Raw genomic sequence first — 13310 nt, forward strand, 5'->3', positions numbered from 1 at the left:
CTCAGGAGGGGGAAGCAGGGAACCATCCAAGCTGTGTACAGTAAGGATGGGACGTTGTTGACCTCAACTGATGGAGTGTTGGGGCGTTGGAAGGAACACTTTGAGGAACTCCTGAACCCGACAACTCCGCCCTCTATGTTAGAGGCAGAGCTGGAGTATGACGGGGGATCAACACCAATCTCCCGGTGGGAGGTCACTGAGGTCGTTAAACAACTCCACAGTGGCAAAGCCCCGGGGGTGGATGAGATCCGCCCGGAAATGCTGAAGGCTCTGGGTGTTGAGGGACTGTCATGGTTGACACGTCTCATCAACGTTGCGTGGAAGTCGGAAACAGTGCCGAAGGAGTGGCAGACCGGGGTGGTGGTCCCCCTTTTCAAAAAGGGGGATCAGAGGGTGTGTGCCAATTACAGAGGCATCACACTACTCAGCCTCCCCGGGAAAGTTTACTCCAAGGTACTTGAAAGGAGGGTCAGGCCGATTGTCGAACCTCAGATTGAGGAGGAACAATGCGGATTCCGTCCTGGTCGTGGAACGACGGATCAGCTTTTTACTCTCGCAAGGATCCTGGAGGGGGCCTGGGAGTACGCTTATCCGGTCTACATGTGTTTTGTAGACTTGGAGAAGGTGTATGACCGGGTTCCCAGGGAGTTACTGTGGGAGGTGCTGCGGGAGTATGGGGTGAGGGGGTCTCTACTCAGGGCCATCCAATCTCTGTACTCCCAAAGCGAGAGCTGTGTCCGGGTCCTCGGCAGTAAGTCGGACCCATTTCCGGTGAGGGTTGGCCTCCGCCAGGGCTGCGCTTTGTCACCAATCCTGTTTGTAATATACATGGATCGGATTTCGAGGCGTAGTCGTGGGGGGGGGGGTCTGCAGTTCGGTGGAGTAAGGATTGCACCACTGCTTTTTGCAGATGATGTGGTTCTGATGGCTTCATCGGTCTGCGACCTTCAGCACTCACTGGATCGGTTCGCAACCGAGTGTGAAGCGGCTGGGATGAGGATCAGCACCTCCAAATCTGAGGCCATGGTTCTCAGCAGGAAACCGATGGACTGTCCACTCCAAGTAGGGAATGAGTCCTTACCCCAAGTGAAGGAGTTCAAGTATCTCGGGGTCTTGTTCTCGAGTGAGGGAACAATGGAGCGTGAGATGGGCCGGAGAATCGGAGCAGCGGGAGCGGTATTGCAGTCGCTTTACCGCACCGTTGTGACGAAAAGGGAGCTGAGTCAGAAGGCAAAGCTCTCTGTCTACCGGGCCATTTTCGTTCCTACCCTCACCTATGGTCATGAAGGATGGGTCATGACCGAAAGAACGAGATCGCGGATACAAGCGGCCGAGATGGGTTTCCTCCGCCGGGTGGCTGGTGTCTCCCTTAGAGATAAGGTGAGAAGTTCGGTCATCAGGGAGGGACTCGGAGTTGAGCCGCTCCTCCTTCGCGTCGAAAGAAGCCAGTTGAGGTGGTTCGGGCACCTAGTTAGGATGCCACCTGGGCGCCTCCCTAGGGAGGTGTTCCAGGCACGTCCAGCTGGGAAGAGACCAAGGGGTAGACCTAGGACCAGGTGGAGGGATTATATCTCTTCGCTGGCCTGGGAGCGCCTTGGGATCCCCCAGTCAGAGCTGGTTGATGTCGCCAGGGAAAAGAAAGTTTGGGGCTCTCTGCTGGAACTGCTACCCCCGCGACCCGACCACGGATAAGCGGGAGAAGATGGATGGATGGATGGATGGAAATAAAAAAGTGAAGACAAGCCAGTTTATTCATTGTTTTCATTTATTTGGAAGTGTGTTACTACCAAGGACCCAGGTGTCTAATAACAATATGAGACATCCGTGTGAAAGCAGATTTCTGCCCGCCCTATCTTGGATATAAGCTTTGCTATTCTCTGACTATTGCGCACACTCCTGCAGACTATCCTATACTCTGTGAGACCTGTGCCTTCGAGGCGCCTCGAATAAAGAACCAGAAAGACAACTCTATTTCACCAGTTTATTGTTTGATCATTCTAATTGTATATCTCCACAGTATTGACTAAGATTTCCATAATAAAAGTCAAGTTTAATTCAAGGAATTCAGGCATGAAAAAATACACAGAGACAATGTTGAAATTCAGATTTAACCAAAGTCTCAATGGTAAGGCCAAATGCTGTATTAATAATCACTAAATCTGAATAAGAAAAAGCAGGTAGCAATAATTAACAGTCCAAAAGTCCCCAAAGGCATCATTCCACTCCAAGGTAATACCGGCTTCATACTAGTTTCTTCAAGAGCTCTACCGCCTCTTTATGCACCTGCAAAAGAACAAATACACTGATCTGAGTAGGTTAACACAAGCACGCATAGTTTCTGCCTGGAGAATAATCTGAGTTTATATAACATCTTGGTCGATTAGTTATTAAAAGACAGTCAATCCAAAACTAGTCCTCAGTGTGTGTACCTCTTTGTCTTCCAGTGTGTGAGCAGGGTACTCTTTAGCTCTGGTTAGAAAGAGAAGCCCTTTCTCTTTCTCCTTCATGCTCAAGTACGTCTTCCCAAGCATTAGCAGGTTTTTACTGTAGAAGTTTGGATCAACTGAAAAGATAAAAACACACAAATGTTAATATACAGCTTCAGTTTTTCATTAAATGCTTCAGTGACTTTAATCATGTCCCTTGTTTTACCTTCTTCTGCTTTCTGGAAGAATTGCAAAGCCTGAAAAGAGCAAAAACATGACGTGTACCTTGTCACTTGCGCAGTTAGTCACAATACAGATGAAGAGCAGTATAACTAGAGCAGTACTCACCTCTTCATATGTGGACACAGGTGGGGATGAAAAAATTACAGCTGCCACCTTGCGTTGATACCAAGGCAGCTCGGCAAAAGCAAAGCACCTATTAGACAGAAAACATACAGATTTCACTGCCTTTGTGACTTAAAAATAATGTTTCTCCTCCCAAAAAGTATACCGTATAAATGTGCATCTTTAAGTCTTATGCAAACACAGTTTATGTCATCTTGGCATTCTTTGGGATACTACCCTCTACTGTCCTCTGATACCAATAACTTGTCTTTTTCTTGGCAAGTAGCAGAGAACAGCAGAATGAAAAGGCAATAAGTGCAAATGTAAACTCACCATATTTTATGTAACAAATAATACAAAATACAGTTTAAAAAAATGACTCGCCAGTAACCCAAAATATGCAAGGAAGTGGCATCTTTGGGATTGAGCTCGATGGCTTTCTAGAAAAAAAGACAGGAACCTGTTTCACTCCAGAATACAGTAAATATGACTATGATAATTTGTAACAACCCAAATGTGCTCTCACCTCAAGATGATCCCTGATGATGTAAGCATTTCCAATTTTCCCCTTGACTCCCAAGTAATCCCCAACATCACTGAGACATATTGCGTACCACTGTGTGAGAAAAGGAGGATGGTTTGGTTAACAAAATCCCCCATTGATCCTTTATCATAATGGCAACCTCCTGCATGTTCGTTTTTTGTCATGTGTGACATGATGTGTGTGGGAACAAACGTATTTTTCTCCGAATCAGTAGCGTTTTTTCAGTAGAACCAGCGTCTTACTTTGTGTGCGGCTGAACACTTCTCATCCTTCTCGAGTGCCTTCTTCACATATTCGAAGCCTTCAAACATCAGCTCCTTCTTCTGTTTGTCCTCCATGTCGGGCAGGAACGCCATGTCCCGGGACGCCCGGGCCAGCCTCCACAGGAACTCTGCTTCATCGCTGCAATAATAATAATAATAATACATTACATTTATATAGCGCTTTTCCTGGTGCTCAAAGCGCTTTACAAGCAAGTAAAGAAGAAAAAGAAAAATAATGTAATAAATGTTTAACTTTGTTTAACTTTAGTGAAGGTAGGGGGGCATTCCAATAACTTCTGCCAAGAACAAAGTGAGTTTCTGACGTTTTACAGGCAATACAGAAAATAATCTTCAGGATAATGTATAATAAAAAAAACATTTAGTGGGGCCTCGCCTACCTGTCCTTGTACTGCAGCAGCAGCTGGTACAGCTTCTCTGTCTCTGCACAGCTGTACAGGTAGTCAGCCTGCTCCAAAACCTCCTCTGCACACAAAACACAACAGAGAATTCAGGAATCCATTACTAAATCTGTATTTCAATGATATCTCACATCTTTCACAGTACACCAACTACCTTTTTCTAAAGCGTGGACCACTGCTGAACTCTGCACTCTGTAAGCCTCATATCCCAGACAAGATAGTGTAGGAAGCCCCACTAGGAATGCAGCTCTTCCACTCTGTAAACAGGAAAGATATTTTTCAAAAAAGGCATACAAATTAACCATAGAAGGGGTTCAAGGTGATTTCGGCCCAGTGGCTAATGTTTACAATGCTCAGTATCAGCTGACCTAAGGTAACCTGACACTTTCAGAGTAGCTAGACACTTATCCACATTCGTTGTAGAGTTTGAATCACTGCTTAAAAATTGAATTACAGTAGGTTTTAATTTCACAGCCTTCCTTTTCATCTAACCCAACCTGTTGCACATTAACAGCGATGACATATCCTAATACAAAGCTGCAGTATGAATAAGCAACTCTCCCACTGCACTGTAAAGCCCTACTGCCCTTTAACCCACATAACAAACAAGCATAGAAACAATCCCTTTAACAATGCAACTATGGTCTTCCAAACCATAAATTCGTGTATAAAGGCATCTGAAAGTGAGCGATTCTAGCAGTTTCATGCATATTTAATGATACGTATGATTAGTATATTAAAAGGCAAAGTTAATTACAGTCAGAGCAATGGCAGTCCTTCTAAAAGTTGTCCAGTAGAAACGGGTTGTCCCTCTGGTTCTGAACCCTTTTGCCCCATGAGCTGCAGATAGTAAAGTCCTGCTCATACATCGGATTAGCACAGTCCCAGCCATGTCAAAGCCCAAACCTTCAATAATAAGAAGTCAGGTAGTCATCCATAGACTGTGGGCTGGCTCAGAGCCATATAATAGAAGGCGCTGGGCTGGCTGGCTCGCAAAAACAAACAGGCGAGCCATTCAAGAGCACACACAGAAAGGTTGCAAAAAGACAATAATAGTTGATATTTGTCTCTTAGCTAAGATGTATGTTATTGTTTGATTTGCCTACAAATTATTACATATATTACATTTTAGTACGTAATATGTTTTAGTATGTTATACTCCTCTCTATGGTTTATAAAGGCGTAACAACTTTAAAAAACACAACAAACCCTTTTTAACTTTTAGTTTAAATATATTACATTAAATCAACACAGGACATTATTTTTATCTTAAGAATCCTACATCAAACAACATTGTCTTACATGTTAATTGTAGTCACAGCCTTTTAAATGATTCGCTATTTATTGTTACAAAATGTCTATTTATTGTTACAAAATGTCTTTCTTGAATGCACCATGCATGCACCCCGGAGATATGTGTGCCTTCATATAAGTAGTCGACAAGAAACAACCCAAACTCGTAATAGTTCCGTCGTAATGTTACCTTGTTTATTATGGCTAACGGTTGTTTTTTTACGTCACAGTGGAACTACAAAGATTTCATTTAAATATAGCACGAATGAAACCATACAAAATTGCTAACAATAGCGAGTTAAACCTCTAAAGCGAAGTAGCTTGCAAAAGTTTGACAAGTTTACGTTCACCGAGCTCAGCTCCACCCCCTGGTTACCCACCTGTTCTTGTCAGATAACGACCAGAGGCACCGTTAGGCACAATTGCATATTTTTCAACAGCTAAACAGGTAAATATGTCTGAATAAGCGTTCAATTGATAATGAAAAAATGATATGCGTAACTTTGTTGGACACTTTATAAAATGAGTAGGCTTATTCGTTTTGGTTGCGTTCAAGGCATCGACACACCCACAACTGTCACCGCTCGCATGTCTAAAACTAATTATCTCTAAGCTAATTTATTCCATTTATGTTTGAGTATTTATTAGTCTATTATTTTCAGTTGTTGAATGTATTGCCATTTTGATACAGGCTGCACTGTTGTGTTCATTAAACGCTTATCTGTATTATTGTGTTGCATTGTTGGAGAAGCCTGTGACCTAAGATTTTCAATTATGCTGAGTGACACCTGTTAATGATTGATAAAACAACCCAACACATTAAAATACTTCAGTGCAGTACCTGAGTAAATACTTAGTCCCTCTCACTTCTGCCAATATCTGTGGCTATTCTGTCATCCTTGCACAGCCAGCTGCCATGGCCTCAGGTGGGGCCCCACTGCCACCCTCGGCCAACCATTGTGCCACCAAGGTGGAGCTGACCATCTCCTGTGAAAACCTCATGGACATGGACATCTTCTCCAAGTCAGACCCTTTGTGTGCCTTGTACATCAACACCTCAGGCTCCCACTGGTCTGAGGTTTGTATTAGTTCATGGTCATGGAGTTAAAGCCTTCATTTGAATAAGCCATTTGCTTTTGCCCACTTACATTGATCTCAAATGCATTTTTTCCACTTTATTTGTGAACCAGTTTGGACGCACAGAGATGATCCTGAACTGCCTGAATCCAAAGTTTGCCAAGAAGTTTGTGATCGACTACTATTTCGAGATGGTGCAGAGGCTAAAGTTGTGTGTGTATGACATCGACAATGATAGCCACAGCCTGACTGATGATGATTTTCTGGGGGAGATTGAATGTACCCTGGGTCAGGTGAGAGTCACTGTGTACTGTGATGTTCTGCCAGATTTGTAATGTTCTTATCTGTGATACTGGCGGTATTTTGTGTCCAGATTGTTTCAAGCAGGCAGATGACCCGACCTTTACTGCTGAATGACAAGAGACCTGCAGGTCATGGGACCATCACAGTGAGTGGACTCTTTGCTCATTAGAAATGATATGCAGTGCCTTAGCGGCGATTGAGGCTCTCCCTTTCAGAAAAGTTTCTCACTGATGTTTTATGCACAAAACTCCAATTGTCTTTTCATGTGTGGTATCTTTTTATTAATAGATTTGTGCTGAAGAAATAATAGACAACAGAGTGGCAAACGTTGAGGTGTCGGCTCACAGGTTAGACAAAAAGGTAAAGGAGGTCATTTTAAAAAGTCTGACGTTATTTATTTGACATATTATTTCAAAACTATCCTTGGATATTATTGTCTAGTTTTTGTGGTGGTCCGACCCTTTCCTGGAATTCTACAAGCAGACAAAAACTGGGTGGCAGTTGGCTTACAGAACAGAGGTACACACTTTTATCTCAAACTCAATTGATCTGATTGCATGGAGTCCTTACTGACCTTTGGCTCCTTTTAACCCGTTCATGTAGGTGGTCAAAAAAAAGCAAAACCCAGTCTGGAGACCCTTCACCATCTCATTGATATCCCTCTGTGGAGGAGATGTGGAGAGAGCTATAAGGGTAATTTGATTTTCCATTTCAGTCAATACTGCTGCATGTCAGATACTTTGTAACTCAAAAAGGAAAGAAGAAATATAAAAAAAACATAAAATACCTGCCAAAGAAGAGTGGCATTTCATTTGTTGGTGTTGTGCACTTGGAATGCTTGGAGTTTGTAAGCTTGAGAATATGCAACCCTTTTATTTAAAAAAGGTCAGCTTGTTGCACATGGTCCTTTTTAACATACTAATCTTGTAATTGCATTTTTTTTTTCATCTTGCAATGCTCCCATAATTACAACATGCGGCGACCCAGCTGGATAAGTGGTATGTGTGTGTGTACGCACGATTCATGACGTCTCCACCCAAAGGTGTGCATTTTGCTATATTATCTGAACTAATTTGAGTTACTCCAAAGGCATTTATTTCTAACATTGATAACCAAGAGTGAAATGCTATGCTAATGCTATGTTTTGCATGTGAGGTATGAAACAATTCTATGACAAGGGACACTTTCTATTGTAGTAAACAGTAGTAGTCTAAAGAAAGACTTGCTATCTACATCCCATATAATACAAATGTTGCTAAGCACTATGACTGCTGCCTATTAGTTTTTAATTTTCGTGGAGTGGCTTTTGTTTTTTCACTGGAAATCTCTTCGTTTGTCATTAGGTGGATTGTTATGACCACCACGTCAACGGCTCACATCAGCTCATCGGCAGCTTTACAGCAACACTAGCTGAGATGCAAATTGCAACACGCATTTCTCCGGTAAGACTTCTGTGTTAGTGTGTTTGATTCACCAAAAAATACCTGTTATTGTTTATTTTAACCGCCATAAATACCACTGGTGTTCCTACTTGCAGGCTGAATTTGAGTGCACTCATCCAAAAAAGTCAAAGAAGAGGAACTATAAAAACTCTGGGATCATTTGCATCAACAACTGCCAGGTGATGATTTATAAATAAGGACATATTGGTTTCAGCATATTTTCTCACTCACTGTACATTTTAAGGTCACAACTAGAAATACATACATTTATTACCACTCTTGTTTTTGTATTGCATCACTGTTTTTCCTTTTCAGGTGGATAAGCAGTATACCTTCCTGGATTATATCATGGGGGGTTGTCAAATCAACTTCACTGTGAGTTTGCGAATGTCAGTCACAAGATGTTGTTTCTTTAAAGGAAACATTATGCTCAATTTAATGTTCATACTTGTATTTAGGGTTTCTTCTAGCACATGTTTAAAAGTGTTAATGCTAAAAAAAAAACACATGATTGTTCCCATAATATCTATCTGAGTATGCCTGTATTCACCCTCGGTCTGAAACGCTCCGTTTAAGGGCCTGTCTCTTGAAGGCCTGATCTGATTGGCTTGTGAGATACATTTGGCGCTTATTTGCAAGACAAAGCCTTGGGTAGAGATTCTGATAATGGTATTTTTGTTCTGTCTTATCAGTCAAATTAATTATTTGATTTGATAAGACTTAGATGGGCCTACATTTACTTCAAGGTAGCAAGTACTATACCTGGTATACCGTGTAGATATATGGCTCTTCATATCGCGATCCTTATCCTTTGTCGTACCCCGGACAGATTGCCATTGACTTCACAGCCTCTAACGGGAATCCCAACGTTCCCAATTCCCTCCACTTTATCAACCCTGAGGGATATAATGAATACCTGAAAGCCATCTGGGCGGTGGGGAATGTCATCCAGGACTACGACAGGTAAGAGCAAACGTTAAGCCATTTAAATCTAATGTATTTCAACTTTTTTTTTATTGTGATTTGAACATTTCTATCTTGCTTACAATGATCATACTTTACAGGATTTAATTAGTATAACTTTACCCTACTGAATGATGTTCCCTGTTTAACATGCATTATCACACTGTGAAGACCACTGAGACAAATGTAACATTTGTGATATTGGGCTATATAAATAAACATTGATTGATTGATTATCACACCTGTATTTTCCTGTCTTTCTTTGTAGCAACAAGATGTTTCCTGTCTTTGGTTTTGGAGCCGAGCTACCTTTCTCTCAGCGCGTAAGAAAAGAAAATCTAAAATACTTTAAAAATCTTATCTTGACTTTGGACATAATTCAAGCTCATGCTGTGGACAAGCACAATTTCACGTGTATAGCATTAATGGCTGATTCACCACCTGAAGCTCTTCAAATAGTTGTCTCAACATGGTCTACTAACAATAGTTAAGAAAGATTTAATTTAAATACCTTTGCATAGCATTAGCACACATGTTATCTATGTCTAATTGTATACTTTATGAACTGCAAAATCAGTTCATGGGCCACATTTGTGAGAGTGATTTTTTAAAAACTATTCCTACCTGGCAGGTTAACATTATTGTTCTCTTTGGGATTCAAGCTGTGTTATCCATTACATTATTGTACACTGTAAATCTACATGAAATCATTAATACAAGGACAATAATGTGACAGTGTTTTCCTGACTGGCATCTTTTAAATGTCAAAATCCAAAAAAAAATGCAATCCATCTATTATGTTTACAGGTTTCCCATGAGTTTCCTATCAATTTCAATCCATCAAATCCATTCTGTTTGGGTAAGTTGAACTTGGTCACAACACAAGATCGTTTTCGGTTGTTTAAAGTTGTTTGTGTGTGTGTGTGTGTGTGTGTGTGTGTGTGTGTGTGTGTGTGTGTGTGTGTGTGTGTGTGTGTGTGTGTGTGTGTGTGTGTGTGTGTGTGTGTGTGTGTGTGTGTGTGTGTGTGTGTGTGTGTGTGTGTGTGTGTGTGTGTGTGTGTGTGTGTGTGTGTGTGTGTGTGTGTGTGTGTGTGTGTGTGTGTGTGTGTGTGGTGTGTGTGTGTGTGTGTGTGTGTGTGTGTGTGTGTGTGTGTGTGTGTGTGTGTGTGTGTGTGTGTTACAGGAATAGAGGGCGTGGTGCAGGCTTACCGGCAGTGTCTACCCCAGCTGAAGCTCTCGGGCCCCACAAACTTCGCTCCGATTATCAACCATGCGGCCTGCTTCGCCAGACAAGCTCTACAGCAGAATGTGGCCTCAGTAAGTTATGCGTTTCTCAAACAAACTAGGCATAAGATAATTTTAAGATCACATCCCAACAAGAAATGATACGGCCTGTGTATTCTTAATATCTGACATTGTTTGAAATATTTTCTCACCCCATCTGCAGCAGTACTTCGTGCTGCTCATTATCACAGATGGAGTGATCACAGACATGGACCAGACATGCACGGCTATTGTCAATGCTTCTCGTCTCCCCATGTCCATCATCATAGTGGGCGTGGGGGGGGCAGACTTTGGCGAAATGGAGTTCCTCGACAGTGATGATGTATTGCTGTGTTCACCCAGAGGTCTTGTCGCCACAAGGGACATTGTACAGTTTGTGCCCTTCAGAGATTTCCAAGTAAGCAGCATGACTTAATGAAAGGACTATCACAGACACATGCCCACTTCAATGTCAACTAGTTTCTCCCAAACCTGGCTAAGACTCTCTTTTATTTTTCTAACATTGCCATTGCAGGAAAACAGCGCGGCCCTTGCTCTGAGTGTCCTGGCCGAGCTGCCCGATCAAGTGTCTTCTTTCTTCAATTTATTCAAGTTGAAACCCCCTTATGTATCCAGTGTTTCTGAGCCGTCTTAGAAAGGTTTGTTAAAGTAACCCAAATAAATCCTATGTACTACTCATCTGTATGTCCTGCAGCCTCTTTCTTGGATTCCTTTATGGATTGTTGCAAATAAATGCCAAGAAGTGAACATGGTTCTAATAATTGACCAACGTATTCATAATTAACCTCAAACATGTCACTTGTAATGGAAATATGTGGCTACAAATGAGATAATACATACGTTTATGACAGTTTATGGTAGACAACCACACCACTGACACAAAGGGGATACGTCTTAATTAAAGGCAACCACATAAAACCAGATTAAAATGACAGATTTCTTGAGAAAGTTGTTGGAAACATTGGGGAAAACATGCTTATACTTTTCCAGTGTGTACAATTCCCCAATGACATGCATATCATGACACCAAATGACTCCAAGCTATTGAAAACCTTTGAAGAGATTTTAATGAAAATAAAATAAAATTAATCAATCAGACTTTTTGACTGAAAAAAAAATCCAATACAAGATTATATATTCACAAGAAGCCCTAAAACACAATGAAAGGTATGTCTTATTTGTCCAGTGTAATGATATCAGGTATGAATATGGCTAGTAGGGTAGGGTGAGGAACGGGTGTCCCTCTAACTCAGGGGTGGGGAACCTCCGGCCTCCGGGACGTATACGGCCCGCGAGACAATTTGGTACGGCCCTCGAGGTAATTTATAAACACACGCAAAAAAGAAAAAAATGTAAGAAATCTCGACCGCAAAAAAATTAAACAAACGAGTACCTGTTTTTCCTGGCCAAGGTCAGGGTCCTTGAACACAACACCAGCCTAACGTGTCATCACGTGGTATATCTCTCGACCTTTATATATACAGTCTATGGCAGGGGTATTCAACTAAAATTCAACGAGGTCCAGTTAGAGAAAATGTCCCCATGCAAAGGTCGGGAACATCAAAATGTCAAACTTGCTTTATGAATTAGTGTGATATATATTGAAGTGACCTGTAGCTTTATCAACGTCTGCATGTAATCAACAACTGACTGCCATTCAAATAAAGAAAGTACAATTCAAAAACAACTATTTATTGTCAATTAACATTGAACTCTACAGATATACAGTAAATACTGTGGATATGTGTAATGTTCCTCTCGGGCTGCATTTCAAAATAAAATAGAGAAAATAAATAAAATAGCTTTTGAAAATATGTGCATCTTAAAAGTGCTTAATTTTAGATAAATAAAATAAAGTCTAGCAGCAGCTTGAGTTTCCCTTTTTCTTTGTTAACCGTTTCACATCATGACTTGACCGTTTCAGACGATTATAGAACAATATCAGTCTTTACACATCATAACAATTGAACAGTTTTAAAGTTTCTCTTTCTGTCCCTCTTACATTGCAGTCCCTCACTCAGTTTGTTTTATTCAGTGCGAGAATTGAGCTCGAGCTTGTCCTGCCAGGAGTTTGTAAATCTGGGCTGAAATTGTGTCAGGGCCATTCTCACACACATGCAGGTGCTCATTGGTTACAGTGATGCAAACACAGGTATGGTGAAAAAAGAAAGAACTATTCGAAGCAGAAAAAAACTGCGTAATATACCATCTGACAAAGGCCTGTGCTATAATGCTTCAATTGACTGGCTATTTTTTATAATATACTCAGATCAATAGGAGACAGAGATGTTAAGTTATAAATCAAGGGGTTTTATTATTATTTACAGCAGGGGTGGGGAACCTTTTTCCTTTCAATTTTTACAACATCCTCCGAGGGCCGTACAAATGATTGAACTCAACCTCTGCTTAAAAAAACTAAAATCACAGCCCATTCATTTGGCCTTTCTTTCATGCTGTGCAAAGAAAAAGCAACCTCTTAATCCAGATATCTCACCATGACTCGTGCATGCATGCATGTGCACGGTTGTGGCATGACCACCAAAACAGAAAGATATGGACACAAGATGTGTGCAAATGTATTTTGTATCCTATCCATGTGAACATGATTTAAGTGGGGGCGGGGACCTAACCTCCTCTAGGGGGGTCCGGGGGCATGCCCCCCCCGGGAATATTAAATATTGAAGTTAAAAGCATGAATCTGGTGCACTTTGAGAGCAACATGAAGAGATCTATGGATACATCTTTCAACACCCATATGAAACAGAACTGTAAACAGATTTTCTTTTTGGATATTTTACAAATCACTCCCCTTTTAAACTCTATTCTTGTTATTTTTAACAACTTTTTTGTTACTGTCATATAGTATTTTATACCTGTTTTTCATTTAGTCTCATTAATAACTATATAATGATCATATCAAGGTGTGCCTTAACCTCACTGAGCTGAGGTTA

General features: G+C 41.2%; 2 protein-coding genes across 3 annotated transcripts; one reads left to right on the forward strand and one right to left on the reverse strand.

The window, feature by feature from the left end:
- Positions 1–1967: 1967 nt before the first annotated feature.
- On the reverse strand, positions 1968–4978 carry rmdn1 (regulator of microtubule dynamics 1). Of its 2 annotated transcripts, none has more exons than XM_034108718.2 (10): positions 4755–4978; positions 4152–4254; positions 3977–4061; positions 3558–3717; positions 3298–3387; positions 3105–3211; positions 2775–2862; positions 2653–2683; positions 2430–2563; positions 1968–2283 (listed from the first exon to the last, which is right to left on the reverse strand). In XM_034108718.2, the coding sequence occupies exons 1-10, from the start codon at positions 4887–4889 to the stop codon at positions 2242–2244; spliced, it is 975 nt and encodes a 324-aa protein (XP_033964609.1). In that variant the 5' UTR covers positions 4890–4978; the 3' UTR covers positions 1968–2241. The 2 variants fall into 2 exon arrangements, with proteins under 2 accessions (XP_033964609.1, XP_033964610.1); XM_034108719.2 differs by having other exon boundaries at positions 3156–3211; positions 4755–4976.
- Positions 4979–5473: 495 nt separating this feature from the next.
- On the forward strand, positions 5474–11021 carry LOC117465690 (copine-3-like). Its single transcript, XM_034108656.2, has 16 exons — positions 5474–5738; positions 6198–6368; positions 6481–6660; positions 6741–6815; positions 6959–7030; positions 7112–7189; positions 7274–7363; positions 8014–8112; positions 8208–8291; positions 8428–8487; positions 8942–9075; positions 9344–9398; positions 9883–9934; positions 10259–10392; positions 10523–10756; positions 10874–11021. The coding sequence occupies exons 2-16, from the start codon at positions 6207–6209 to the stop codon at positions 10991–10993; spliced, it is 1629 nt and encodes a 542-aa protein (XP_033964547.1). The 5' UTR covers positions 5474–5738; positions 6198–6206; the 3' UTR covers positions 10994–11021.
- Positions 11022–13310: the final 2289 nt, after the last annotated feature.

The sequence above is a fragment of the Pseudochaenichthys georgianus genome, chromosome 20 (genome assembly GCF_902827115.2).
Source record: "Pseudochaenichthys georgianus chromosome 20, fPseGeo1.2, whole genome shotgun sequence".
NCBI classification, from domain to species: domain Eukaryota; kingdom Metazoa; phylum Chordata; class Actinopteri; order Perciformes; family Channichthyidae; genus Pseudochaenichthys; species Pseudochaenichthys georgianus.

Bases quoted from the DNA above. Each gene is read 5' to 3' on its own strand.
- rmdn1 (XM_034108718.2), bottom strand. From the start codon at position 4,889: ATGGCTGGGACTGTGCTAATCCGATGTATGAGCAGGACTTTACTATCT. The intron at 3,718-3,976 runs GTAGGCGAGGCC...TTATTATTGCAG, and splicing joins CTGCTGCAGTACAAGGACAG to CGATGAAGCAGAGTTCCTGT. The intron at 2,284-2,429 runs GTACACACACTG...GTTCTTTTGCAG, and splicing joins ACACACTGGAAGACAAAGAG to GTGCATAAAGAGGCGGTAGA.
- LOC117465690 (XM_034108656.2), top strand. From the start codon at position 6,207: ATGGCCTCAGGTGGGGCCCCACTGCCACCCTCGGCCAACCATTGTGCC. The intron at 7,190-7,273 runs GTACACACTTTT...CCGTTCATGTAG, and splicing joins AGTTGGCTTACAGAACAGAG to GTGGTCAAAAAAAAGCAAAA. The intron at 8,113-8,207 runs GTAAGACTTCTG...TCCTACTTGCAG, and splicing joins TTGCAACACGCATTTCTCCG to GCTGAATTTGAGTGCACTCA.